We start from the raw sequence: 24,761 nt of genomic DNA, 5'->3' as shown, positions 1-24,761 counted from the left end.
AAGGGAAATATTGAACTTCCTTGCCCTTGACGAGTAGACAAATGCTCTCAGCACTGCTTAGCTACTGTTTATCAAAGGAGTTGATGCTGAGTTTGCAGTGACTGAAAAATCAACCACCATGAGCAATCTTCTTGGGACAGTACTACAGGCAAGAACATCTTCAGACATTGAGGAACATTAATTCAGTACAACCAGACATGAAATCTGCTAAGATGTGTAACAACCTGCCAAAAAACAGTGTGTGTGGAACAGAAAAAGGCCTAATTGGACAAATTTACAAAGTTTATGAAAACATAGTGTTTAAAACCTATGAGTTTACACTGCATGATTCAATAGCAGCTACTCTTCGGGAAATATTTGACTCTATCATGTGTTAGAGTTCCAGATGAACTTCCAAATGTTCAAGCTGGATTTAGAAAAGGCAGAAGAACCAAACTGCTAAATCCGTTGGATCATCGAAAAAGCAAGAGAGTTCCAGAAAAACATCTACTTCTGCTTTATTGACTATGCCAAAGTCTTTGACTCTGTGGATCACAACAAACAATGGAAAATTCTTAAAGAGCACCAAAGAATTGATGCTTTTGAACTGTGGTGTTGGAGAAGACTCGAGAGTCCCTTGGGTAGCAAGGAGATCAAACCAGTCAATCTTAAAGGAAATCAATCCTGAATATTCATTGGAAGGACTGATGCTGAAGCTGAAACTCCAATACTTTGGCCACCTGATGCGAAGAACTGACTCATTGGAAAATACCCTGATGCTGGGAAAGATTAAAGGCAGGAGGAGAAGGGGACGACAGAGGATGAGATGGTTGAATGGCATCACCAACTCAATGGACATGAGTTTGAGTAAGCTCTGGGAGTTGAAGGACAGGGAAGCCTGGCGTACTGCAGTCCATGGGGTCTCAAAGAGTTGGACAAAACTGAGCAATTGAACTGATCGTGTGTTATTGAGCCAGCAGTGTTGAAACTGAGACCCCCTGAAGTTGAGTTCCTGTACTGAGTTTATGATCAATCTCTCTATCCAAAACTTTATTCCCTTTGTTGTCCTCTCTGACCTCAATTCTGTGCTAACCGAACACTATAATCAACCAGAGTCAGATGACTAAAATTGCTATTGTCGGTAACATCATTAATGCACTAAAATTGCTATTTTATCATTAATGTACAAATTCAGATCATTTCTCTAGGACAAGATGAGCTAACTGACCCACTGAGCCATGGACCACCTGGCCAGGGAACTGTAAATGGGCAACACCCTGACTTCCAAAGGAGTCAATGCCAAGTTCAAAACGACTGAAAAATCAATCGCTGCCTGTAAAAAAGCAATGATTAAGAAATATCACAGAAGTATTGAAGCAACATGGATAGTCCTAGAGATTATCTTACTAAGCATAAGTCAGACAGAGGAAGACAAATATCATATACCACACTTGTACATGGAAACTGAAAAACAGTACAAATGAACTTAACATAAAAAACAGAAACAAACTTACAGAGATAGAAAACTTATGATTACCAAAGGTAGGGGGAATTGGAGTAGGGGTTAACAGATGCACACTGCCATATATAAAATAAACAAGGATACTGTATGCCACAGAGAGCTATATTTAATATCTTGTAATAAACTATAATGAAATAGAAAAAGTATCTATTGATATATATATAACCAGATCACTTTGTTATACACATGGAACTAACACAGTATTGTAAATCAACTATACTTCAATTTAAAAATAGAAAATGTCACAGAAATGTCACAAGATTAATCCCAGCCTCTTTGCTTTTCCCCTTTAAGAAACTCACTCACTCAGACACTAAGTGAGAGTGGACACAGTTTGTCTCCTGTGCCCTTGCTTGTTACCCTGTAGTAAACTCTGTATTTGCCTTCACCACAACCCAGTGTCAACAGGTTTCACTTTACTGTGCAGTGGAGGAACAGACTTGAGTTTGGTTTAGTAACAGTGTCAACAGTGACCTTCATTTACCCTTATGAATTTAACCATCATCGGTTCTATGAATTTTCATAAGAAATAGAAGCTGGAGACTTCCCTGGTGGTTCAGTGGCTAAGACTCCATGCTCTCAATACAGGGCCTGGATTCAATTCCTGGTCAGGGAACTCCAGGTCACATGTCACAACTAATAGCATTCACAAGCCTCGGCTAAAGACCCTCCATGCCACAACACAGAAAATCCTGCACACCACAATTCAGACCCAGCGCAGCCAAATAAATAAATAAAAACTTTTACAAAGACAACATATTTTAAAAAAAAGAAAGAAATAGAAGTTGAATATATCTTGATATGCTCTCCACTCGATAGTTTCATGTGTAATAGTTTTGTTATGAATTTTTGAGCTCAGGGACAAGACTGAGGTATTCCTGAATGAGAAGGCCATTTTCAACCATAATTATCAAACATTAATTAGCTTCTGATGTAGACTAAACAATTTTTAATCAATTCAGTCTAAAAGTATAAGGCAAAATAGCACTTATATATAAAACTTAACACTTCAGTAAAATCATTTTGACAATAGCTAATACCATCTGAATCACGTCAAGCTGCTGTATATACTCCCAGCGCTGTCGGAAAGGAGGTTTCCATTCCCATACAAATTTGTGCCAGATACATTTTCCAAGTTTAAACTATAGTTTCAGAGTGTGTTTAGGCCTGATGTAAGGGCAAAGGAAATTCCCACATTTCAAAATCCATTTACAATGGATTTCAAAACTGTAACTGAGAAGCTTTCACCAACCTTCAACTGGAAGGGATGAATTTACCAGGTGGAGACATGCTAAAAGACAAATATCAAGAGAAAAATTGAGCAGACTTCTACAAGTGCCTTCCAAGAGATCGATACACTGAATATTATAGGCACAGGGACTAATTAGCAATAGTTGGTAGGACCTATGAGTGAAAAGACTTTTCATAGATGAAATACATAAAATCTCATTACAGATCAGCATTAACAGAAACATTTCCATCCCTTTTGATGAGAGGGAACATTATCTTTAATGGGAGAGTGTAATTCTTCTCAACAGTAAGCCTACATTACAGAAAGAAATCGTATTTTTTTTTATTTCATCGATAAAACATTTGTAGAAATTTCTCTCTTGCTATGGCTACATAATATACCGTAATCCCCACACAATATCCTCAGTTTTGCCTCTTGGCCTGAAAATATCCACCTTTACAGGGAGAGTTTGTTAACCTCACTAGAAAATAATTTCTTACCATCAGTCCAGTGCCACCCCATAAACAGGATAATAGAAGCTCATTCCATTAAGAGAATTTTAAAACTATATTAAGGATTTTAAAAAATACATTTTTTATAAACAAAGAGATAATAAACAGTGATTAATAGTTATTCACAAAGGGCTGTTAATTAATTTCTTCATATTTCTTATGTCATCCCCACTAAAATAAAAGTGATGGGCTAGCTAGCTGAAATGCAGGAATGTTATCATTCAATCATTTCAGACATCAGTACAGAAAGTGAAATAACTCTAATCGGTCAATAACAATGCAAAATGCAGTTGTTAAATACCAACCACACTGGTCAACATAACCAGTTTCTTAACAGTTTCTGGAAATGTTTGAAACTCAACTGCTTTCTTCTCATGTGACCAAAAACCATTAGCAAAACGTTCAAACAAATATAAAAGCTATCACTTCTAAAATGAGCTCTTAAGTAAAAAACACCAATAAAAATGTTTCCCTGTTCACAAGGACCTGAGTTGCTGAAGAGTGTCTAAACTTTCAAAGAATTTCAAGTCAGCTATACTATGAGGACACTTACTTTTGCAACCACAAGGCAGGTGACCAGAGTCCTGACCTCCAGTTCATTTGACTCAAAGGGCACAGAGAGCCTCTCTGATGTTTCTTCATCTTAGCCTCTCTGTTTTAAGTGCTTCTCTGCTGGTCCATCTTTCCACACATCCCTTCTCCTCCTCTCATCTCTCTGCCCATCAATCCACTTCTTTAACCAGCCACCGTGCCTTCTGCAGGATATCACTGTATCTTCCACCCACCCAATACAATGCTTAGGGTTCGATGCACAGTGGGTGACTGATACAGCCAGAGAAAAGTTTCTAGTATTGCCAAACTTTATTGAAGTAATGTAAAGAAGATAAGTCAACGAAAGTTGGGGTATCTCCACAGCTGTGATCTAATTGTCTTGGGGAAGGAGAACTGCTAAGAAGTTCCCTTTATTCAGATAGACAGGGGACAGATGCAGCTCCAGGAGCTGGAAGAGGCAGGGCAGACCCCCACTCAAAGTTAGGGAGACTGCAGCAGACACTTGCCCATTTGGATGGGCTTTTGACATCCAACACTGTGCAACCTCCCTACAAAAATAAGCCCAATGACTGAAAAATGAAGACTCAGAAGCATTACAGGCCTCTACAGCCATATCCATCTAAGGTGCCTAGAAAGTTTTACCGTATTGAGCATGGGAGACAAGATAGAGAAGCTATTTTCCATGTCTACATTTTCCTTTTTATCCACACACCCAAATAATCCCTTCTTAAAATATGTAAACTTGAGCTGAGTCCCTAGAGTTAGGTACTATATGGTAGAAGTATAAGGGTGACTCAAATTTGGTTTAGAAGTGCTCCATAAATTAAATTAGTCTAGAAGTCACTCTAGGACTTTCCCCTATCTGGTTTATAGTCCATAACCCACCTCTTCAACCATTCTCATACCAACATCCTTAGCTCCCCAAGCCTGCTAAGCCAAACTCACTTCAGTCGGTCTGTCTCCTCCACATCTTTACCAGTATACCTAGGTCTAAGTGGAGAAAATCACACAACAACAAAATCAAACCAAACGGCCCCATTATGACTGGCTGGACTCAGGGAATTCAGTGCTACCAAGGAACGCTTAGTTTCCTTGGTCAACTCTAGTTCTCCAAAGTCACCACTTCAAACCCTCACCACTCTCCCATCACCTCCTACCTTACCACCTCATTCTGGGTAGATGATCATGGTCCCTGCTTTATAAAAAAGAAACAGTCACACAGAAACTGCTTTCATCTTTGCTCCACAAAACCTACACACATGTACTTAATGCCGTTTTCTCCTCTTCCCTTGAATCAACGGACACTTTCACCTGCCTAATCTTCATTCCAGAGACAGTTTCCTCTGGTCTCCAAGAAAAACTGACCCCAGTAACTATCCCCTTCATTTCTTTATCTCAACCACTCCCCTTCCACTCTGTTCCTTAAAACAAACAAACAGAAGAAAACCCCTTCCCTGAAAATCTCCTTGAAAGCATTACATCTACTCACCATCTCCATGTCCCCTGAGCTACCCCACCCCACACAGCTGCTCCCACCTAGGTCACCTGTGGCCTCAAGTGAGCACTTGGCAATTCGGCTCTCACCTGACCAACCACAGACATGACTGACCACTCAGGTCTCACTGAGATGCCGTCCCCTTGGCTCCTGCAATAGCAGACTCTCTGGGGTTTCCTCCTACTTCACACTGCTTCTTCCCCAGTAAGGAAGCCACATACAGGGGCTTCCCTGGTGGTCCAGTAGCTAAGACTCCATGCTCCCCATACAAGAACTAGATCCCACATGTCACAACTAAATGTCTACATGTCTCCAATGAAGATCCTCCATGCCAGCAACTAAGACGCAGTGCAGCCAAGTAAGATAAATAAATAAAAATAAGCATTAAGCAAAAGAAACCACATAACAGACATAAGGCTGAAGCTGTAAGAAAGCCACGTCTAAGCAACCAGAGGCGAGGAGTTCTCTGCACCTTGGTGTGGGGGCACCGCCCCAAGGGTGCCACCGCTGGGGCTCCAGGCACCACTGACCTCTCTGGTCTCACCTGCTGGAAGAGAAGCTCCTCTGCTTTAAGTCTCTCCATCATCTCCTGCTCCATCAAAGCTACTTCTCTTTCATGCTCCAGTTGGGCCATTTCCTCTTGTCGCTTGCATGATTTAAAGAAAAACATCCCATTACTAATTACAGATAAAACAATTTGTAAAACACAATTTTAAAAGCATCTTAACCGCCACCAATAGGGAAAGGAAAGCAAATTACAGTTTATCCATTAGCAAACTATATAATAATTGGGGAAAATGTATTATTTCAAAAAAGAGCGTAAAATTAAAATTACACATTGAATGTGGGCACAATTGTGTAAAAAAAAAAAAAAACTCCAGACAAGTATGTAGAAAAAAGATTAGACTACCTAAAAATACCTAAAAATCTAAATAGAGGTCTTTGTTTTCTTCTACTTTTCCATGTTGCCCAGTTTTGTATAATAAACATACTATTTTTATAATAGAAAGAAATTATAATATTGAACTTCTTTTAAAAAGCAGACACTGGGCCAATTATTTCACTCATATAGTTTTATAACAGAAGATCCAAAATGGAACAGGATAAAAAGCCCAATAAACCCAAGCATCTCTGGTCAATTGATCTATGACAAAAGAAGAAAGAATATACAATGGAGAAAAGACAGTCTCTTCAATAAATGATGCTGTGAAAACTGGACAATTACATGGAAAATGATGAAATCAGAACATTCTCTAGTACCCTACACCAAAATAAACCCCAAATGGATTAAAGCCCTAAATGTAAGACTGGATACTATAAAACTCCTAGAACAAAACACAGGCAAGACACTCTTTGACCTAAATTGCAGTGATATCTTTTTTGACCCATCTCCTAGAGTAATGGAAATAAAAATAAACAATTGAGACCTAATTAAACTTAAACGCTTTTGCACAGCAAAGGAAACCATAAACAAAATTAAAAGACAACCTACAGAATGGGAAAAATATTTGCAAAGGATGCAACCGACAAGGAAATTAATCTCCAAAATGCACAAGCAGCTCATATAGCTGAATATCAAAACAAACAAACAACTCAATCAAAAAATGGGCAGAAATTCTAAATAGACTTATCTTCAAAGAAGACATACAGATGGCCAAAATACACAGGAAAAGATGCTAAACATCACTATTCGAGAAATGCAAAACAAAACTACAATGAGGTATCACCTCACACCAGTTAGAATGACCAGCGTCAAAAAGTCTGCAAATAATAAATGTTGGAGGTGGTATGAAGTAAAAGGAACCTTTCGCTACACTGTTGGTGGGAATGTAAATTGGTACAATCACCATGGAGAAAAGTATGGAGGTTCCGTTTTAACATAAAAATAGAACCCACATGATCCTTCAGTTCCACTCCTGGACATATATCTGGAGAAAACTCTAATTTAAAAAGATACTTGCATCCCAATGTTCACTTAAGCACTATTTACTAGTAGTCAAGACATGAAAACAAACTAAAAGTCCAGTGATAGTTAAATGGATTTAAAAAAATGTGGTACATATATACAAAGGCATGCTGCTGCTGCTAAGTTGCTTCAGTCGTGTCCGACTCCATGGGACCCCATAGACGGCAGTCCACCAGGCTCCCCTGTCCCGGGGATTCTCCAGGCAAGAACACTGGAGTGGGTTGCCATGTCCTTCTCCAAGGCGTGAAAGTGAAAAGTGAAAGTGAAGTCGCTCAGTCGTGTTCGACTCTTCGCGACCCCATGGACTGCAGCCCACCAGGCTCCTCCGTCCATGGGATTTTCCAGGCAAGAGGACTGGAGTGGGGTGCCATTGCCTTCTCTGACAAAGGCATACTACTCAGCCACAAAAAAGAATGCCATTTGCAGGGACATGGATGGACCTAGAGATCATAATACTAAGTGAAATAAGTCACACAAAGACACGTTATACAAGATCACTTCTATGTGAAATCTAAAAAATGATACACACGAACTTATTTATAAAACAGGAACAGACTCAAAGACAGAAAACAAACCTATGATTACCAGAAGGGAAAGGTTCGGGGAGGGGGGAGGGATAAATTAGGAATTTGGAAGTAATGTATACACCCTACTATGTATTAGTAAAGAAGGACCTGCTGTACAGCACAGAGAACTAGACTGACTATTTAGTAATAATCTATATGGAGAAAGAATCTAAAAAATATATATGTATATAATACATGCATGGATATGAGTCACTTTACTGTACACCTAAAACTAATATAATATTGTAAATCAACTATTCTTTGATAAATAATAAATTTTAAAAACTATATCCATATCTACCTGTTTCTCCATGGTCACATTTTTCTTATACTTATAAATCCACAGTGCTAAATATTCTATTGGATCCACTGGACGCATCCTTGCCACTTCCGCAAGACCTTCAGTTAGACATGTCCCAAGAAACTTTTGAAGATACGCTGACTCCATTTCTAACTGCTAAATAAAAACTTCTAAAAGATAAACATTTTGCATTAGTGCAGGAAATTTTCAACGAAGGCACAGTCAAGGCAGAGTCCAGTGAGGCCAACAAAGCATTACCTTCTGTCACCAGTCATGGGCATCTGCCATCAGCACATCAGGGCACAAGCAAGCTGGCTCTGGGATGCTTCTAGCAGTTTCCAAAATGGCTCCACAAAAGTTGCCACAACTAGAATAGTTTCCAAATCCTGAAGGACCCTGGAGTCCAAGAGTCAGAGAAGGGTTACTTTCATTATGGTGAGATGTCCATGTGACAAGAGATACATGTCTTACTAAATCCTCACAGCATGCCTGAACATGGTATCCTTAGCCTCACTGTGCAGATGAGGATGACCAGGCACAAAGAGTGTAAGCAAACAGCCCAGGATCACACAGCTTGTGCATGATGGAGAGGGAATCATACCCAACTCTTGATTCCAGAGCTGTTACCCTACACGACTTATTAAGGTGTTCGTTGCAAGCCATGAGACTTATTTCTTGAAAATATCACAATCGTCCGCCTCAATTTTTTTAAAACTGCAAATATCTCAAGGCCAAAGAATTAAAAAAAAAAATCCAACCTTCCAAGAATAGTATATGAAGTTCCTCATGCTTTGGCTCCACTTTTCTTTCCAGGCTCACTTTCAGATATCAATTCTGGCTCCTGGGCTTTAACTACACAGAAGATCTTGCCATCCTGCTGCTCACACCTTGCATGTTTCCATCTCCATGACTTTTGCATATGATGGCCCCCTCACTCTCCCTCAGCTTGGAAAATACTTCCTCACCTGCAAGGCATCAATCCTCTCTCATTTCTCCCTGCTGTGGCTCATACAACAGTCTCCCAGGCAATGCAAAGACGGTCCTCCTTCCCCAAGCGGCTCACACAGCATTTGTCACGCCACCTGAGCACTCTCTGTGTATGCATATGTCTGTCCTCCCACAAGAGGACAAGTTTCCCTAGCTCCTCAAAAAGTATGGCTCAATCACACTGTGGACACAGCTGTCCCTCCTCCATGGGCAAGTGAATGAGTTTCTCCACTCTCTCAGTAATGTCCCAATTTACTAATGAATCTGGACAAGAAATTTACTAATGAATCTTAGACAAAAATGGAAGGAAGAATAAAAGAAAGAGGGAGGGTAGGAGGAATGCAGTAACCACTCTATTTCAGGTGCTTGGAAAGCAGTGACCACCTTTGAATTACCCGTATGGAATTCAGATTCTTCTGAGAATCTGATGAAATGTATTCATTATTCAACAAATACATACTTGGTATCTGTTATATTCAGACATGAGCAATTTCAGGGGACAGAATGCCAGTGTCTAGACGGGTCCCCTAAACAATTGCACCTAACATTCTGCACAAAATTGTAGAAAAAATGACCCCTTGACTTCCATCCATAGATCTCAAACCTAGTCTCTCTCTCCTTGATAGGAGTACAAAATGGCATAACACCACAGAGAAGGATTTGTAAATATCTTGAAAATTACATATGTATTTACCACTGGACTCATCAATTTCACATCTGGGATCCTATCTTACAAAAATATGAAGTTATATTATTACTGAAATGCAAGTTCATATGCCTGTCACACAGTGAGGCCAAAACAATACCAAAGAGTCAGAGTTTGGAACAGAGAAAGGTTTATTGCAGGGCCATGCAAGGAACTGGGTGGCTCATGCCTTAAAAACCCCAACCTCCTGAAAAAGCTCTCAGCCAGGCCCTTTTCTAGGAAAGATGAGAGAGAGGTGGAGTCAGTAGTTATCAGATCATGGTCAGGTAACAATGCTCCTGTAAATGTTCTGCCCAAAGAGTTGCGGGGTGTGGGGAGGAACAGGTTCCACAGGCAGCCACTGCTAGTAGGTATGGGGGAGAGGTTCACCGCTGCCTCAAGCCCCAGGCTAAAGCCAGTGGGTGGCCCTGTCAACGGCTCTGAAACTCTGCAGGACAGAGCCCCCGCCTGTTCCCTGGGCCCTCCAGCCCACCCACTGGCCCGAGGCCAGGTGAACTGGAGGACTCCATGGAGAAGGCCTGGATCCGCCTCTTACCTCACTCTGCACCTGAGGACCACCACTCCACAGATCACTACTCCACCAACAGACCCTCGGCGTGTTCCTGAGTAACGGTAGCTGACAGTTGGTTGCTTGTGGGCGGAGCCCACTGCAGCAACAACCAATGGTTAAGCAGGACCACTAACGGTCACTCACTGATGGTTGGTTCGTTGGTTATGGGCGGGCCCACTGCCTGTACTGATTAATGGCTGAGGCGGACCATTGCCTGCTAAGGGGTGTCGAGAGTCTGCTGCGTTCTAAGGGATGAGCTCCCTACGCTCTGTTACAATACATACACAGGGTTGTTTTGCACTGTCACTAACAATAACCAAATTGGAAATCCATCGTTAAGGTACAGCCACACAATGGATTATTGTGCAAATAAAATGAGAATGAGGAAGGTCTCCAAAACCAGGAGTGAGCTCTAGGACATACTGTGAAGGCGTCGGGGGAGGGGGGCGGGAGGGCGGGGGAGGGATGCAAGATGCAGAAATTGCATCTAGTATGCCCTCTTTCGGAGAAGGCGATGGCACCCCACTCCAGAACTCTTGCCTGGAAAATCCCATGGACAGAGGAGCCTGGTAGGCTGCAGTCCATGGGGTCGCTAGGAGTCGGACACCACTGACTTCACTTTCACTTTCATGTATTGGAGAAGGAAATGGCAACCCACTCCAGTGTTCTTGCCTGGAGAATCCCAGGGACCGGGGAGCCTGGTGGGCTGCCGTCTATGGGGTCTCACGGAGTCGGACACAACTGAAGCGACTGAGCAGCAGCAGCATGCCCTCTTCAGTATTAACAACCGCTATGGGGAAAGGAATGTGTACCTGTGTATCCACAAACATTGTCATAAAGACAAACCAAAACCCGGCACAAATTTAATGCCCTACCTAGCTGGCACTAGCATCTTACCCACACAGAGAAAAGAATGATTATAACTGAGTATGGAACACAGTATCCTAATTGTACTTCTTCAATGGGATAATACTCTAAAGACAAAAATAACTACATCGACATCTCAATTCCATTTGAAACACACTAGCAATTTAAAGGACTTTTTCCTGGTGGCTCGGGCAGTAAAGAATCTGATGGCAGTGCAGGAAATCTGGAAGAAATTCCTGCTGCAGTTCCAGAAAGCTAACACAAGAGAAGACGACCATGGTCTCCGTAAGGAGAAACTGCCCAAGGAGGATTGGTCTCCAACAGAAGCAGGCTGCATCTTCTCATCAACGGAACCCATGTGAAACTTGTTACTTCGTTTGGCTTGCTTCCTCTCCAGGAAACAGCAAAAATACCCAGCCTGTTGTAAGGCATATTTTTCAGACACACCAACAGGCATCTTGGCTCAACATAAGAAAGCTCATTCCCACAGAAACAGCTGTCTTAAACCTGGCGAGAATACAAAGAAGAACTGTACAAAAAAATCTTCACGACCCGGATAATCACAATGGTGTGATCACTCATCTAGAGCCAGACATCCTGGAATGTGAAGTTAAGTGGACCTTCGAAAGCATCACTATGAACAAAGCTAGTGGAGGTGATGGAATTCCAGTGGAGCTATTTCAAATCCTGAAAGATGATGCTGTGAAAGTACTGCACTCAATATGCCAGCAAATTTGGAAAACTCAGCAGTGGCCACAGGACTGGAAAAGGTCAGTTTTCATTCCAATCCCAAAGAAAGGCAATGCCAAACAATGCTCAAACTACTGTACAATTGCACTCATCTCACACGCTAGTAAAGTAATGCTCAAAATTCTCCAAGCCAGGCTTCAACTATATGTGAACCGTGAACTCCCAGATGTTCAAGCTGGTTTTAGAAAAGGCAGAGGAACCAGAGATCAAATTGCCAACATCTGCTGGATCATGGAAAAAGCAAGAGAGTTCCAGAAAAACATCTATTTCTGCTTTATTGACTATGCCAAAGCCTTTGACTGTGTGGATCACAATACACTGTGGAAAACTGTGAAAAACATGGGAATACCAGACCACCTGACCTGCCTCTTGAGAAATCTGTATGCAGGTCAGGAAGCAGCAGTTAGAACTGGACATGGAACAACAGACTGGTTCCAAATAGGAAAAGGAATGCGTCAAGGCTGCATATTGTCACCCTGCTTATTTAACTTATATGCAGAGTACATCATGAGAAACGCTGGACTGGAAGAAACACAAGCTGGAATCAAGATTGCCGGGAGAAATATCAATAACCTCAGATATGCAGATGACACCACCCTTATGGCAGAAAGTGAAGAGGAACTAAAAAGCCTCTTGATGAAAGTGAAAGAGGAGAGTGAAAAAGTTAGCTTAAAGCTCAACACTCAGAAAACAAAGATCATGGCATCCAGTCCCATCACTTCATGGGAAATAGATGGGAAAACAGTGGAAACAGTGTCAGACTTTATTTTGGGGGGCTCCAAAATCACTGCAGATGGTGACTGCAGCCATGAAATTAAAAGACGCTTACTCCTTGGAAGAAAAGTTATGACCAACCTAGATAGCATATTCAAAAGCAGAGACATTACTTTGCTGACTAAGGTCCGTCTATTCAAGGCTATGGTTTTTCCTGTGGTCATGTATGGATGTGAGAGTTGGACTGTGAAGAAGGCTGAGCACCGAAGAATTGATGCATTTGAACTGTGATGTTGGAGAAGACTCTTGAGTCCCTTGGACTGCAAGGAGATCCAACCCTCCATCCTAAAGGAGATCAGCCCTGGGTGTTCTTTGGAAGGAATGATGCGAAAGCTGAAACTCCAGTACTTTGGCCACCTCATGCGAAGAGCTGACTCATTAGAAAAGACTCTGATGCTGGGAGGGATTGGGAGCAGGAGGAGAAGGGGACGACAGAGGATGAGATGGCTGGATGGCATCACTGACTCGATGGACGTGAGTCTGAGTGAACTCCAGGAGTTGGTGATGGACAGGGAGGCCTGACGTGCTGCGATTCATGGGGTCGCAAAGAGTCGGACACGACTGAGCGACTGAACTGAACTGAAGCCTGGCGAAGCTGTCCGAAGAAACAGAGGTTCCTCGGTCACGCTTGGGAGAAAGCCGGCCGAGTGGGAGAGGAAGTGATCGGATACGGTGGCCAGTTAAATTTAAAATTTCAGATAAACAAGAAACGATTTTGTATTATACACTCTACTATACTTGTGCTAAACAGTAATTTCTTATGTCTCTGAAATTCAAATTTAACTGGGTACCCCGAATTTTACCCGACCTGGATTCCGAGAACTTCGGTAGCTTTTCTATCCCAGACCCGCCTCCCCTGCCTCTCCAAAAGGCGCGGCGCCGCTCACCAGTGAGGAGGAAGAGGAGGAGGACTCAGCCACAGAGGTGCCGCCCTGCGCTGGGCTATTCCTCTCTCGCACCACTGGCAAGGTCCAAGGGCCAAAGCTGCCTCTGCCCGCTGGAACCCAGCCCAGCACCGGAAGCTGTTCTTCCCCAAAGGCGCCTGCATTCTAGAGGCTGGAGCCTGACGCATGCGCCTACCTACCTGCAGATAGCGTCCCGTTGCTAGGCAATAAGCCCTCGCCCCTGGGCTGGAGACTGCCTGGGTCCGAGAGAGAAGAGTGCGTGCTGAGAGCTTAGCTGACTACGCTGGGCCGAGGTCAGACGAGGGGACGCGCGGGCCGGGGCGTGAGCGATGGTGAGGGCTGGAGGCGGCGGAGGGGAGTGTACGGAGGAGTAGATGCTGCAGAGCGGAGAAGCTGGAGGAGTGGGGCGGGGTAGGATGCGCAGCTGAGAGGAGGCTGCGCCCAAGGTGTGCATGGTGCTGGATGGAGAGCCGGAAGCACCAGGGTACGTGAGCAGAGACAGGATGTGCAATCTAGAGGCTGTGGGGAGGGGCCAGCCAAAAAGAGGAATTGACCAAGCGAGACTGGCAAGCTCAGTGCACACGGAGAGAGCCAGGACAGAGGCTGACCCGGACGGGGCGGCGGGGGGGCAGGGGCAGGAGTGGATGTGCGCAAAGGCTACCTGTAGGTGAAGCCCGCACTGCTTAAGGCCAGAGAAGAGTGTAGCAATCTAACATCCTGGTATTTTCTCAGTCTAGCGCTTTTGCACCTGCTGGTGACTTCTGCTTGGATCCTGGCCACTGGGGCGGGGGTGGGGGGTGCGGGTGGGGGTGGGGGTTGGGGATAGCACATCTAAGAGCTGTACATTCAGTTTTACTTGGGGACTTAACTGAAGATTATAGCCTGCAGACAGCCTCTCAGACAACTCTGAGAAACTGCTTCAGCATGGAAGAGGTGAGGGCAGAGGTCAGCGTATAGGAGATTTGGAGAACGGGTACCTGCAGTCAAACACATATCTAGGTAAAAGTTTACTGCTAGCTATCAAGCACAGTTTAATTATTTTATTGCTTTTCTAAGTATGTAAGATGCAAGAAATTGGGTTTATAAATTTTTCTCCTGAAAATTTCTGTCTGAAGGTCTATTCTGTCAGTTTTCCCAGAGAGTAGAGTACCTCATTCCTGATTTCCACCCTGAACTCTTTTCAGGCTGTTAGTGACCAGTTAGCAACTGCTAAGGACTCAGTCCTTGTGGAGCCAGCTGGCTGGAGACATTCTTTAGTTGGCACTCCTTTCAGAACGAGCACGGGTGCCCCCACCTCCAGGAAGTCTTCCAACCTTTTTCATCTCCCCAACCATCTGCAGCCTTCCCTGGGCTAGTTGTTTTGCACAGTTCTTGGCTAGCATTTCCCATGTTTTGTTTCAGTTTATGTGGGGAAGTGCTGGGCACGAGATGCTTCACTAAATGTTGGTTGAGATAATAAGTGCCAGCATGAGCACTGACAGACGGAAGGCTCTTCAACGATTGGTCCTCAGTGGCTGCCACACTGCAGTAAGTGTGACAAAATGGATAAAGGATCTGCTCCAAACTTGGTGATTCCGCCCCCGGGAAGGGTAGTTGTACTGGGATTCAGGCAAAGGAGAGCTGTAACTGTGTATCACCTGGGGATTCTGTTAAAATGCAGACTCTCAATCTGTAAGTCTGAGGTGGGACCTGGGAATCTGCATTTCAACAGCTCCCAGGTGAGGCAATGCTGCTGATTGTGGACCACACTTTGATAAGAAGGGGCGTAGAAAGTAGTTTATTTGGGTGCATTGGTTCAGGTGCATTAGTCAATTGGCAGAAGGAGCCGCCAACATATTCCCATCCCCTCCCTTCACCAACTACCCCAAAAGTAGTGACTTTAAACACACATTTATTATCTTACAGGTTTTGAAGTTTGAGATCCAAGATGAATCTTACAGGGTTAACGTCAGAATGTTTCAGCAAGGCTGGTTCCTCCTGGATGCCCTAGGAAAGATCCCTTTCCTTGCCTTTTCCAGCTTCTAGAGGCCACCCACCCTCCTTGGCTCATGGTCCTGAATCACATCACCTTTTCTCCCTCGGCTGCCATCACCACACCTTCTTCCACCCTGTCTGACTTTACTGTGTCCCTCTTATAAAGACTCTTGTGATTACATTGTGCATACCTAGATTTGTTGCTATTTTAGTTGCTAAATTGCGTCTCTTTACAACCGCAGGGTCTATAACCCGCCAGGCTCCTCTGTCCATGGGATTTCCCAGGCAAGAATACTGAACTGGGTTGCCATTTCATTCTCTAGGTGATCTTCCGGACCCAGGGATTGAAGCCACGTCTCCTGCACTGACAGGCAGATTCTTTACCACTGAGCCACCTGGAAAGCCTGCATTCCTGGATAATCCAGTATAATTTCCCCAAAACAAACAAACAAAAATGCTTAATTTAATCACATCTGCAAAGTCCCCTTTGTCATATAAGGTAACATAGTTCATAGATTCCAGCTGTTACTTTGTGAACACCTTTGGGAGCCATTATTCTGCCCTGACACACTGTGTATTTCCTAGGGACAAGGACATTTTCTTACTCATATTTCAATTACCACAACCAGGAAGTTTAACCTTGATATAATTCTATTATGGAACTTATAGTTCACATTCTGTTTTCCCAACAATGTCCTTTGCAGAATTCTGTCTCCTGGTCTACATCCAACTAAGGATCATATATTGCATTTAGTTGGCATGGCTGTTTAGGCTCCTTTGACCTGGACCAGTGCCTCATCTTTTTTGTCTTTCGTGATGTTGACATTTTAAGAGTGTACCCCAGTTACAGACTTTCTCTCATCTTGGCTTTGTTTGATGTCAGATTCCAGTTTTGCATTTGGGGCAAGAATCTACAGAAATGTGTTGTGTCCCAGGAGGAAGTGCATCACATCAGGAGACACATAATGTTATTTTTTCCCTTTATGGGTGATGTATGCTTTGATCATTTGGTTAACATTGTGCCTGTCAGGTTTTACCACTGTGAAGTTTCTGTATTTCTTTTTGGAGTTAATCCATAATTTGTGGAGAGAAACTTTGGGACTATATGAATATCCTGCTGCTGCTGCTGCTGCTAAGCCGCTTCAGTCGTGTCCGACTCTGTGCGACCCCATAGACGGCAGCCCACCAGGCTCCTCCGTCCCTGGGATTCTCCAGGCAAGAACACTGGAGTGGGTTGCCATGTCCTTCTCCAATGCATGAAAGTGAAGAGTGAAAGTGAAGTCGCTCAGTCGTGTCTGACTCTTCGCGACCCCATGGACTGCAGCCTACCAGGCTCCTCTGCCCATGGGATTTTCCAGGCAAGAGTACCGGAGGGGGGTGCCACTGCCTTCTCCGTATGAATATCCTACTCCTTGTCAAATATTCACCAAGTTTTAGTGTTCACTGATGATTGCTTCAGTTATACTATGATCACTACAAAATATTTTTAAATTTCATCTTTCTTTCCGCATTTATTAGTTGGCATTCTTCTTTATGAAAGAATTTGCCTGGTCTCCCATTCAGTAATTTATTCTTATATGGACCCATGGATTCTTACTTTATTCAATTGATTATAATCCATTACAGTCATTATTGCTGAAGCTGAAACTCCAATACTTTGGCCACTTGATGCAAAGAGCCAACTCATTGGAAAAGACCCTGATGCTTGGAAAGATTGAGGGCAAGTGGCGAAGGGGGCGACAGAGGATGAGATGGTTGGATGGCATCACAGGCTCATGGACATGAGTTTAAGCAAACTCCAGGAGACAGTGAAGGACAGAGAAGCCTGGTGTGCTGCAGTCCATGGGGTTGCAAAGAGTCAGACACGACTTAGCAACTGAACGATAACAACCGTCATTACTAATTTTGGTGGCCAAATTACCTCAGATTTGGCTAGTAATAGCCCCTTCAAGCTGAATCCTCTGTCCCCAACCATTTTATTTTTTAGCCTTTTCTTATTTTGGGGGGAAAGCAAAATATTCCAGATTTATTAGACTTTCCCTGCCTTGATCTTGGTCCTTTCTCCAAGGAACCCTGATTCCTTTTAAATTGTTAAGGCTATTTAAGAGCAAATTCTATCTGGGGCTATGTGGGTGGGGTGGGGGGGTGGGTGGGAATGAACTGGGAGTTTGGGGTAGCAGATGCAAACTATTATATGTAAAATGGGTAAAACAGCAAGTCCTGTTGTATAGCACAGGGAACTCTATTCAACATTCTGTGGTAAACCATAGTTGAAAAGAATATAAAAAGAACACATATATTAATGTATATGTATAACTGAATCATTTTGCTGTATAACAGAAATCAAAACAACATTACTAATCAACCATACTTCAATTTTTAAAAAAGCAGATTCTTTGTGTTCATTGCTACTGAGGTGTTTTTGGTTCTAGGCCTTTGCAGTGGAAAGACCTGGGAATTTTTTTCCATATTCGTATCTACCAATCTACTTACCTTTCCCTCCTTAAACTGAAAAGTGCCTCCAGAAAATGTTAGGACTTGATCTCAGCCTATTATTCACTTTATTATTAGCTCTTTTGGAGTTAAAATGTGTCAGCTTCAGAAATATGAAGATGGTCAGGAAAAGGCTGGATGCCAGGCGATTTCATGTCACAATCTTCCACTGTAACAGCTAATAGTAAACATTTATTACTCGCCAAGCTATGTGCTTCACATGTATTGAGTATCTCTTCTAATCCTCACAATTACAAAATACATATTTTTGTTATTCTGTTCCTAGATCAGAAAGCTGAGGCTCAGAGAGACTTGGTAACTTGCTGAAGATCACACAGCTAATAAACAGGAGACCCAGGGCTGGAACGTGGTCTGTCTGATCCTGGAGTCTGTGTTCCTGCTGCTGCATACACCTCTGCTCAGGTAGCCCTGGGCAGTAGCCACAGTGCCAAGCATTTCCCCTCCCTCTCTGCCTCAGGGCTTCTCAGTGGTCCATGGTGAAATATATAAGCCTGTCTTATCTATGTCATAGATGACTGTAGCTTTTAACCTCACAATAGTGTGGCTTGGTAGGTGCCCAGAGACCCTCTTACACCCTCCTGCCTGCTCAGCTATTTCCTCCCTACTCAAGAGTCGAGATGTGTGAATAAGTGGAGGACTCAGCCACTCTTAAATACCCATCCACCAAGCTCCTGGCCAGATGAACCCCAGGACCTATTTGTGACCTAAGACAGCTGGGAAGACTTAGAAAAAAGTTCATTTGCATGTAAGAGCTATTGACAAGTGCATATATATTTATTGGTAATTTAGGGGAAGGATGGGCTCCCAGAAACATCTCACTTTTGTCCCCAAATAAATCTCCATTGGTTAGAATGTGTCTATTTTTTTTTTTAAAGTCCAATTAGATTGTGACCCTGTTTTGATGTTTCCCAAGCCTACCAGGATGGAAACCAATTACCTGAAGAGGTGCTTTGGAAATCGCCTGGCCCAGGCTCTGGCAGAAGTGGCGATGGTTCAGCCCAGTGACCCCATAGAGTACCTGGCTCACTGGCTTTATCATTACAGGAAAACGGCGAAAGCAAAAGAACAGGTGTGTGCAGTCAGTCTGGGGAGGGCTGTGAGCTTTCTCATAGTAACCTGAAACCCAAAGCAGGACTCTGGAGATCCCTGGGGAGGGTCCATGCCTCTGGGAACTGACCAGACTCTACTCTGTCATATCACCCCAGGATAGACAAGAGAAGACCCAGCTGCAGAGAGAATATGAACATAGCCTGAAAGAAACCAGAATGGCAGAGATGCTGAAGCAAGAAGAACGTGCGATTCAAGAGCAGTGTGAAAAGTGTCACCACCAGCGAGGGAGGAGAAATTCAGCAGTGGGCACACCACCACATCCCGTGGTGGGTACCAGGAAATGCATGAGTGCACTGAGGCTCCCCAAACCTACTTTCCCTCCATAGTCATATGTTTGTATGTAGATCAATCTTACTGACAATCCTTGTCAATGAACAAAATGCTTAAAGGCATTTTAGATTTCAGGAAATACCTTACATGTACTGGTTTAAAAAATCAGAGTTTAGAAAAATCTAAAGCATCACTTGGAACAAGTATATTTTCATACAAGATTCTTCGAATTCTTTAAAAAATTACTCAATATTTTTCAGAAACCAAATATGGTTTCCAGTATATACTTCAGATATATTATTTTATGTTATATACTATTTACTTAACTAATTTAATATATGCTATTTATTTATCAAGCCACAAGATGTCTCCTGTAATGTTCTAACAGTGGTCATGAATTATTAGAATAGTTAAGCAACAACTCGGTGTTTATTAGTCAAGCTTATCTTTTATCTCCCACAATTTTTGCCGCAGTCTTCTGAAAAACACCATGTGTCCTTTTGTGCTTTCTGCAAAGTACATGACACCTGGAGAGCAGATTGACTTCTTGAACTTAATATCTGACATCTTTGTAATGATCACTGTATTCCTGTGCATGAAAATCTTTAATGTAGTCTTATATAATTTATTAGCGTTTGCTAGTTTCCAAAGCCAATTTTGATGAAGACATGAAAATATTAAGCTTTATGTACATTTATATCAACATGCTCAGCTTTCCTCAAAATTAATAGATTTATGTTTTAAGTCTGGATATTTTACATGTAGATCAAAAGAAAGATAGTTTCCTACTACAGTCTGAAAGCAGTAATTGAAGGAACCTCCCTCAGAACAGTTCATCATTTGAGCAGTTGTTGGGAGATGGTAGAGGTGAGATCATTAAGCAAAAGTTGTCATCACCTCGGTTGCCCATGCTAATCCTTTTCTAACACCTTGCTTCACTGTTAATAGAAATGTAAATATATAAGGCAAGGAAAGACTCCCAAAACTGTACCCTGGTTTTATGATGGAAAACTTTGCTCACACCAGTATTTTGAGTTGTCCCTCTGTATTGCACTCAGGAGGTTTCACACCATATAGCTATTCCTTAGCAAGATTTGGTTGAACAAAAGGTTTGCTTTTCTTTTGCCAAGTGTGAGACAATTGGCAATTGTCAGGGAAATGAGAGCCAGCCTGATGCCTGAATTGTGAGCAAGTTCTCAGTTTTAGGAAAGAGTTCACATGCAAATTGTAATTATGGAAATTTATTCCCTTTGTTAGAAGGAAGCAAAGGGAACCCAACAGGGGTCTAAAAGAAAGCTTATTGCTTACAGGGCAAGGGAGAGCCACATCCTGGTACAAACTGAAAGAGCTAGATAAAGAGTGAGGAGGTGGTGACGTGAAAGTCACTCAGTCGTGTCCAACTCTTTGTGACACCATGGACTATACAGTCCATGGAATTCTCCAGGCCAGAAAACCGGAGTGGGTAGCCTTTCCATTCTCCAGGGGATCTTCCCAACCCAGGGATCAAAGCCAGGTGTCTCGCATTGCACATGGATTCTTTACCAGCTGAGCCACAAGGGAAGCTGTGCAGGTACATCAAATAGAATAACAGTCTAAGTTCTGGCTTCTTCTTGGCTCCAAGAGAATTACAAACTATTCCTTGCTGCTGTCACCTTTAGCTTTCATCACTGGAACTGTAAAACTTATCTGAAGTAGGCCCAGAATGGGTTGTATTGGGTTTCAGAAGGCCTGCTGATTTAACTGATGGATTTTAACACCTGTCAGTTCAGTCAGTTCAGTCATTTCAGTCGCTCAGTCATGTCCAACTCTTTGCAACCTCATGAATTGCAGCACTCCAGGCTTCCCTGTCCATCACCAACTCCTGGAGTTCACTCAGACTCACGTCCATCGAGTTGGTGATGCCATCCGGCCATCTCATCCTCTGTTGTCCCCTTCTCCTCCTGCCGCCACCCAATCCCTCCCAGCATCAGAGTCTTTTCTAATGAGTCAACTCTTCGCATGAGGTGGCCAAAGTACTGGAGTTTCAGCTTTAGCATCATTCTTTCCAAAGAACACCCAGGACTGATCTCCTTTAGGATGGAGGGTTGGATCTCCTTACAGTCCAAGGGACTCTCAGGAGTCTTCTCCAACACCACAGTTCAAAAGCGTCAATTCTTCAGCGCTCAGCCTTCTTCACAGTCCAACTCTCACATCCATACATGACTACTAGAAAAACCATAGCCTTGACTAGATGGACCTTTGTTGGCAAAGTAATGTCTCTGCCATTGGTTGGTCACAACTTTCCTTCCAAGGAGTAAGCATCTTTTAATTTCATGGCTGCAATCACCATCTGCCGTGATTTTGGAGTCTCCAAAAATAAAGTCTGACACTGTTTCCACTGTTTCCCCATCTATTTCCCATGAAGTGATGGGACCAGATGCCATGACCTTAGTTTTCTGAATGCTGACCTTTAAGCCAACTTTTTCACTCTCCTCTTTCACTTTCATCAAGAGGCTTTTTAGTTCCTCTTCACTTTCTGCCATAAGGGTGATGTCATCTGCATATCGGAGGTTATTGATATTTCTCCCAGCAATCTTGATTCCAGCTTGTGCTTCTTCCAGCCCAACATTTTTCATGATGTGCCTGCATATAAGTAAAATAAGCAGGGTGACACTATACAGCCTTGACATACTCCTTTTCCTATTTGGAACCAGTCTGTTCCATGTCCAGTTCTAACTGTTGCTTCCTGACCTGCATATATGTTTCTCAAGAGGCAGGTCAGGTGGTCTGGTATTCCCATCTCTTTCAGAATTTTCCACAGTTTATTGTGGTCCACACAGTCAAAGGCTTTGGCATAGTCAATAAAGCAGAAATAGATGTTTTTCTGGAATTCTCTTGCTTTTTCCATGATCCAGCAGATGTTGGCAATTTGATCTCTGGTTCCTCTGCCTTTTCTAAAACCATCTTGAACATCTGGAAGTTCACAGTTCACATATTGCTGAAGCCTGGCTTGGAGAATTTTGAGCATTACTTACTAGCATGTGAGATGAGTGCAACTGGGCGGTAGTTTGAGCATTGTTTGGCATTGCCTTTCTTTGGGATTGGAATGAAAACTGACCTTTTCCAGTCCTGTGGCCACTGCTGAGTTTTCCAAATTTCCTGGCATATTGAGTGCGGCACTTTCACAGCATCATCTTTCAGGATTTGAAATAGCTCCAGTGGAATTCCATCACCTCCACTAGCTTTGTTCATAGTGATGCTTTCCAAGGCCCACTTAACTTCACATTCCAGGATGTCTGGCTCTAGGTGAGTGATCACACCATCATGATTATCTGGGTCATGAAGCTCTTTTTTGTACAGTTCTTCTGTGTATTCTTGCCCCCTCTTCTTAATATCTTGTGCTTCTGTGAGGTCCATACCATTTCTGTCCTTTATTGAGTCCATCTTTGCATGAAATGTTCCTTTGGTATCTCTAATTTTCTTAACACCTGTACTCAAAGTTTTGCAAGGCTTTCCTAAATATCTTAAAGCCATCATTGCTTTTAGTGCCCCAGATTGAATACTGTTGGTCTAGTGTGTCGGTCAAAAGAGAAGCAGAAAGAGAGCGCTATGTGTGGTAGAGATCACATCAAATGGGAATCAAGAAGAGACTCACAGAGAAGACAGATTTGAGTCAGGCCTAGAAGAAAACTGGCAAAAGTTGTTCCTGTATTGGTGTCTCTTCATTAAGCAGAGGCATCTTGTAGTTAAGTAAATCATTATTCTGTTTCTAAGTCTGAAAATCCCACTGTTATAAAGATCTGAGCCATACAAATGTTTCAGGAACACGTTTTCATGGAAACAATATGTAGATTTGCTGCACCGATTCATTCATAGCACTTTGCAGTTAGAAGGGTCTTAGAGATCATGTGGGCAAGTACTTCACAGACCTCTCTGCAGTGCCTCACAGGATCCACTGTTGACTGGACAGTGGGTGATGTTGGGGATAGAACTTAAGCTCCAAGGTTTCCTACCTCACCAAGGACTGCAATTACGTGGATGCTTGATGTCTCATTGAGTCTCAGGTCACTGAGACTTTATTCATTTTTTCCATCTTTTTTTTTCTCTGTGCTTCGATTTGGATAATTTCTATTGATCTGTCTTCAGGTTTTCTGATCCTTTCTCCTGCAATGTCCAATATCCTATTTAGGAATTTAATGAATTTTTTTTTTCATTTTGGATAGTTTATTTTTCAGTTCTAGAATTCCATTCTGGTTCCTATCTTCTCTGCTGATATACCCTATCTTTTCACTCATTATGGCCATTTTTCTCCTTTAAATCTGTAACCACTTTTAAGTTCTTCTCTGCCAATCTCACCATCTTTTCCATTTTGAGGTCTCTTTCTAGTAAATATTTTTTATCCAGATTATGGTTCACATTTTCCTATTTTTTCACATGTCTAGTAATTATTTACCTGTATGCTGAACTTTGTATGTGATACTGTATAGGCCATCTAGACTGTGTAGTTTTTCTTTAAAAGGTGTTGAATTTTGCTCTGTCTGGCAGCTAAATTATTGGTGAATTATCTTGAACCTGTCAGATTTGCTTTATGCTTTTCTGGATAATGTCTTTTTCAGTTTTGTTCAGGCTTGAGCATGAAAACGGCAATGTTGTGTTCCTGCTATGCCGAGAATGTTTAGTCTCTGTTAATGATTTTTTTTGCTCTTCTGCTTTTTATTTAGCCACTGATATCTGTAGCAAGTTCCTTGGAGAAGACTAAATTCATGCAGGAGAACCCAGAACCCCTTGAGAAGGAAGCCTTGAGGCAAGAATCCCTGCCAGGAACTTCCAATACGATTCCAGGAATGCCTCAACAGAGCCCTTTTTCAGAGCCATCTGTCTCCAGCCAGGTTGACTTGAACACTGGAACTCCACAAGAAATAAGTTACCAGGCTGTTCAGCATGAAATTGCTCTTGAAATTCATCCTGGCTCAGAATCTCCTCCCTAAGTTGTAGAAGGTGGATGATTCTAATGATGCTTCTCTCAAAGCTACAAGCTGAGAAAGTGGCCAACTCAAAGAGCTCTTACTTGAAGATGATTAGCTATGTGGATTAAACCAAGATATGAAAGGCTGTGGAAGGAGGTGTCTACAGGGACTCTCCAACCCAAGTCTCGTCCTGATAACCATGAAAACCCCTTAATTGTGTGAAGATTTGAATTACATATAGGGTAAAATAAACTCATAATAAAGATTTAAAATAAATAACTAAA

At 42.6% G+C, this 24,761-nt stretch overlaps 2 protein-coding genes across 3 annotated transcripts in view; one reads left to right on the top strand and one right to left on the bottom strand.

Moving 5' to 3' along the window:
- DYDC1 (DPY30 domain containing 1) overlaps nucleotides 1–13,920 on the bottom strand; it is a 24,093-nt gene extending 10,173 nt beyond the window's left edge. Inside the window, exons 1-4 of the mRNA XM_040242604.1 lie at nucleotides 13,843–13,920; nucleotides 8,383–8,520; nucleotides 8,125–8,294; nucleotides 5,836–5,937 (exon numbers count right to left, since the gene is read on the bottom strand). Coding sequence (XP_040098538.1) covers nucleotides 5,836–5,937; nucleotides 8,125–8,271 — 249 coding nt within the window. The 5' untranslated portion in view covers nucleotides 8,272–8,294; nucleotides 8,383–8,520; nucleotides 13,843–13,920. The remainder of the gene's footprint in view (nucleotides 1–5,835; nucleotides 5,938–8,124; nucleotides 8,295–8,382; nucleotides 8,521–13,842) is intronic.
- On the top strand, nucleotides 13,873–24,761 carry DYDC2 (DPY30 domain containing 2). 2 transcript variants are annotated; one of them, XM_040242603.1, is made up of 6 exons: nucleotides 13,873–13,956; nucleotides 15,961–16,136; nucleotides 18,417–18,553; nucleotides 19,065–19,220; nucleotides 19,357–19,527; nucleotides 24,232–24,761. In XM_040242603.1, the coding sequence occupies exons 4-6, from the start codon at nucleotides 19,074–19,076 to the stop codon at nucleotides 24,496–24,498; spliced, it is 585 nt and encodes a 194-aa protein (XP_040098537.1). In that variant the 5' UTR covers nucleotides 13,873–13,956; nucleotides 15,961–16,136; nucleotides 18,417–18,553; nucleotides 19,065–19,073; the 3' UTR covers nucleotides 24,499–24,761. The 2 variants fall into 2 exon arrangements, with proteins under 2 accessions (XP_040098537.1, XP_040098536.1); XM_040242602.1 differs by lacking the exon at nucleotides 13,873–13,956 and adding an exon at nucleotides 14,052–14,147.

Source organism: Oryx dammah, unplaced genomic scaffold (genome assembly GCF_014754425.2).
Source record: "Oryx dammah isolate SB20612 unplaced genomic scaffold, SCBI_Odam_1.1 HiC_scaffold_6, whole genome shotgun sequence".
NCBI lineage: Eukaryota > Metazoa > Chordata > Mammalia > Artiodactyla > Bovidae > Oryx > Oryx dammah.
The sequence above is the reverse complement of the archived record's forward strand: the minus strand, read 5'-3'. Positions and strand labels throughout refer to the sequence as shown.

Bases quoted from the DNA above. Each gene is read 5' to 3' on its own strand.
- DYDC2 (XM_040242603.1), top strand. From the start codon at position 19,074: ATGGAAACCAATTACCTGAAGAGGTGCTTTGGAAATCGCCTGGCCCAG. The intron at 19,221-19,356 runs GTGTGTGCAGTC...ATATCACCCCAG, and splicing joins CGGCGAAAGCAAAAGAACAG to GATAGACAAGAGAAGACCCA. The intron at 19,528-24,231 runs GTGGGTACCAGG...CTTTTTATTTAG, and splicing joins GCACACCACCACATCCCGTG to CCACTGATATCTGTAGCAAG.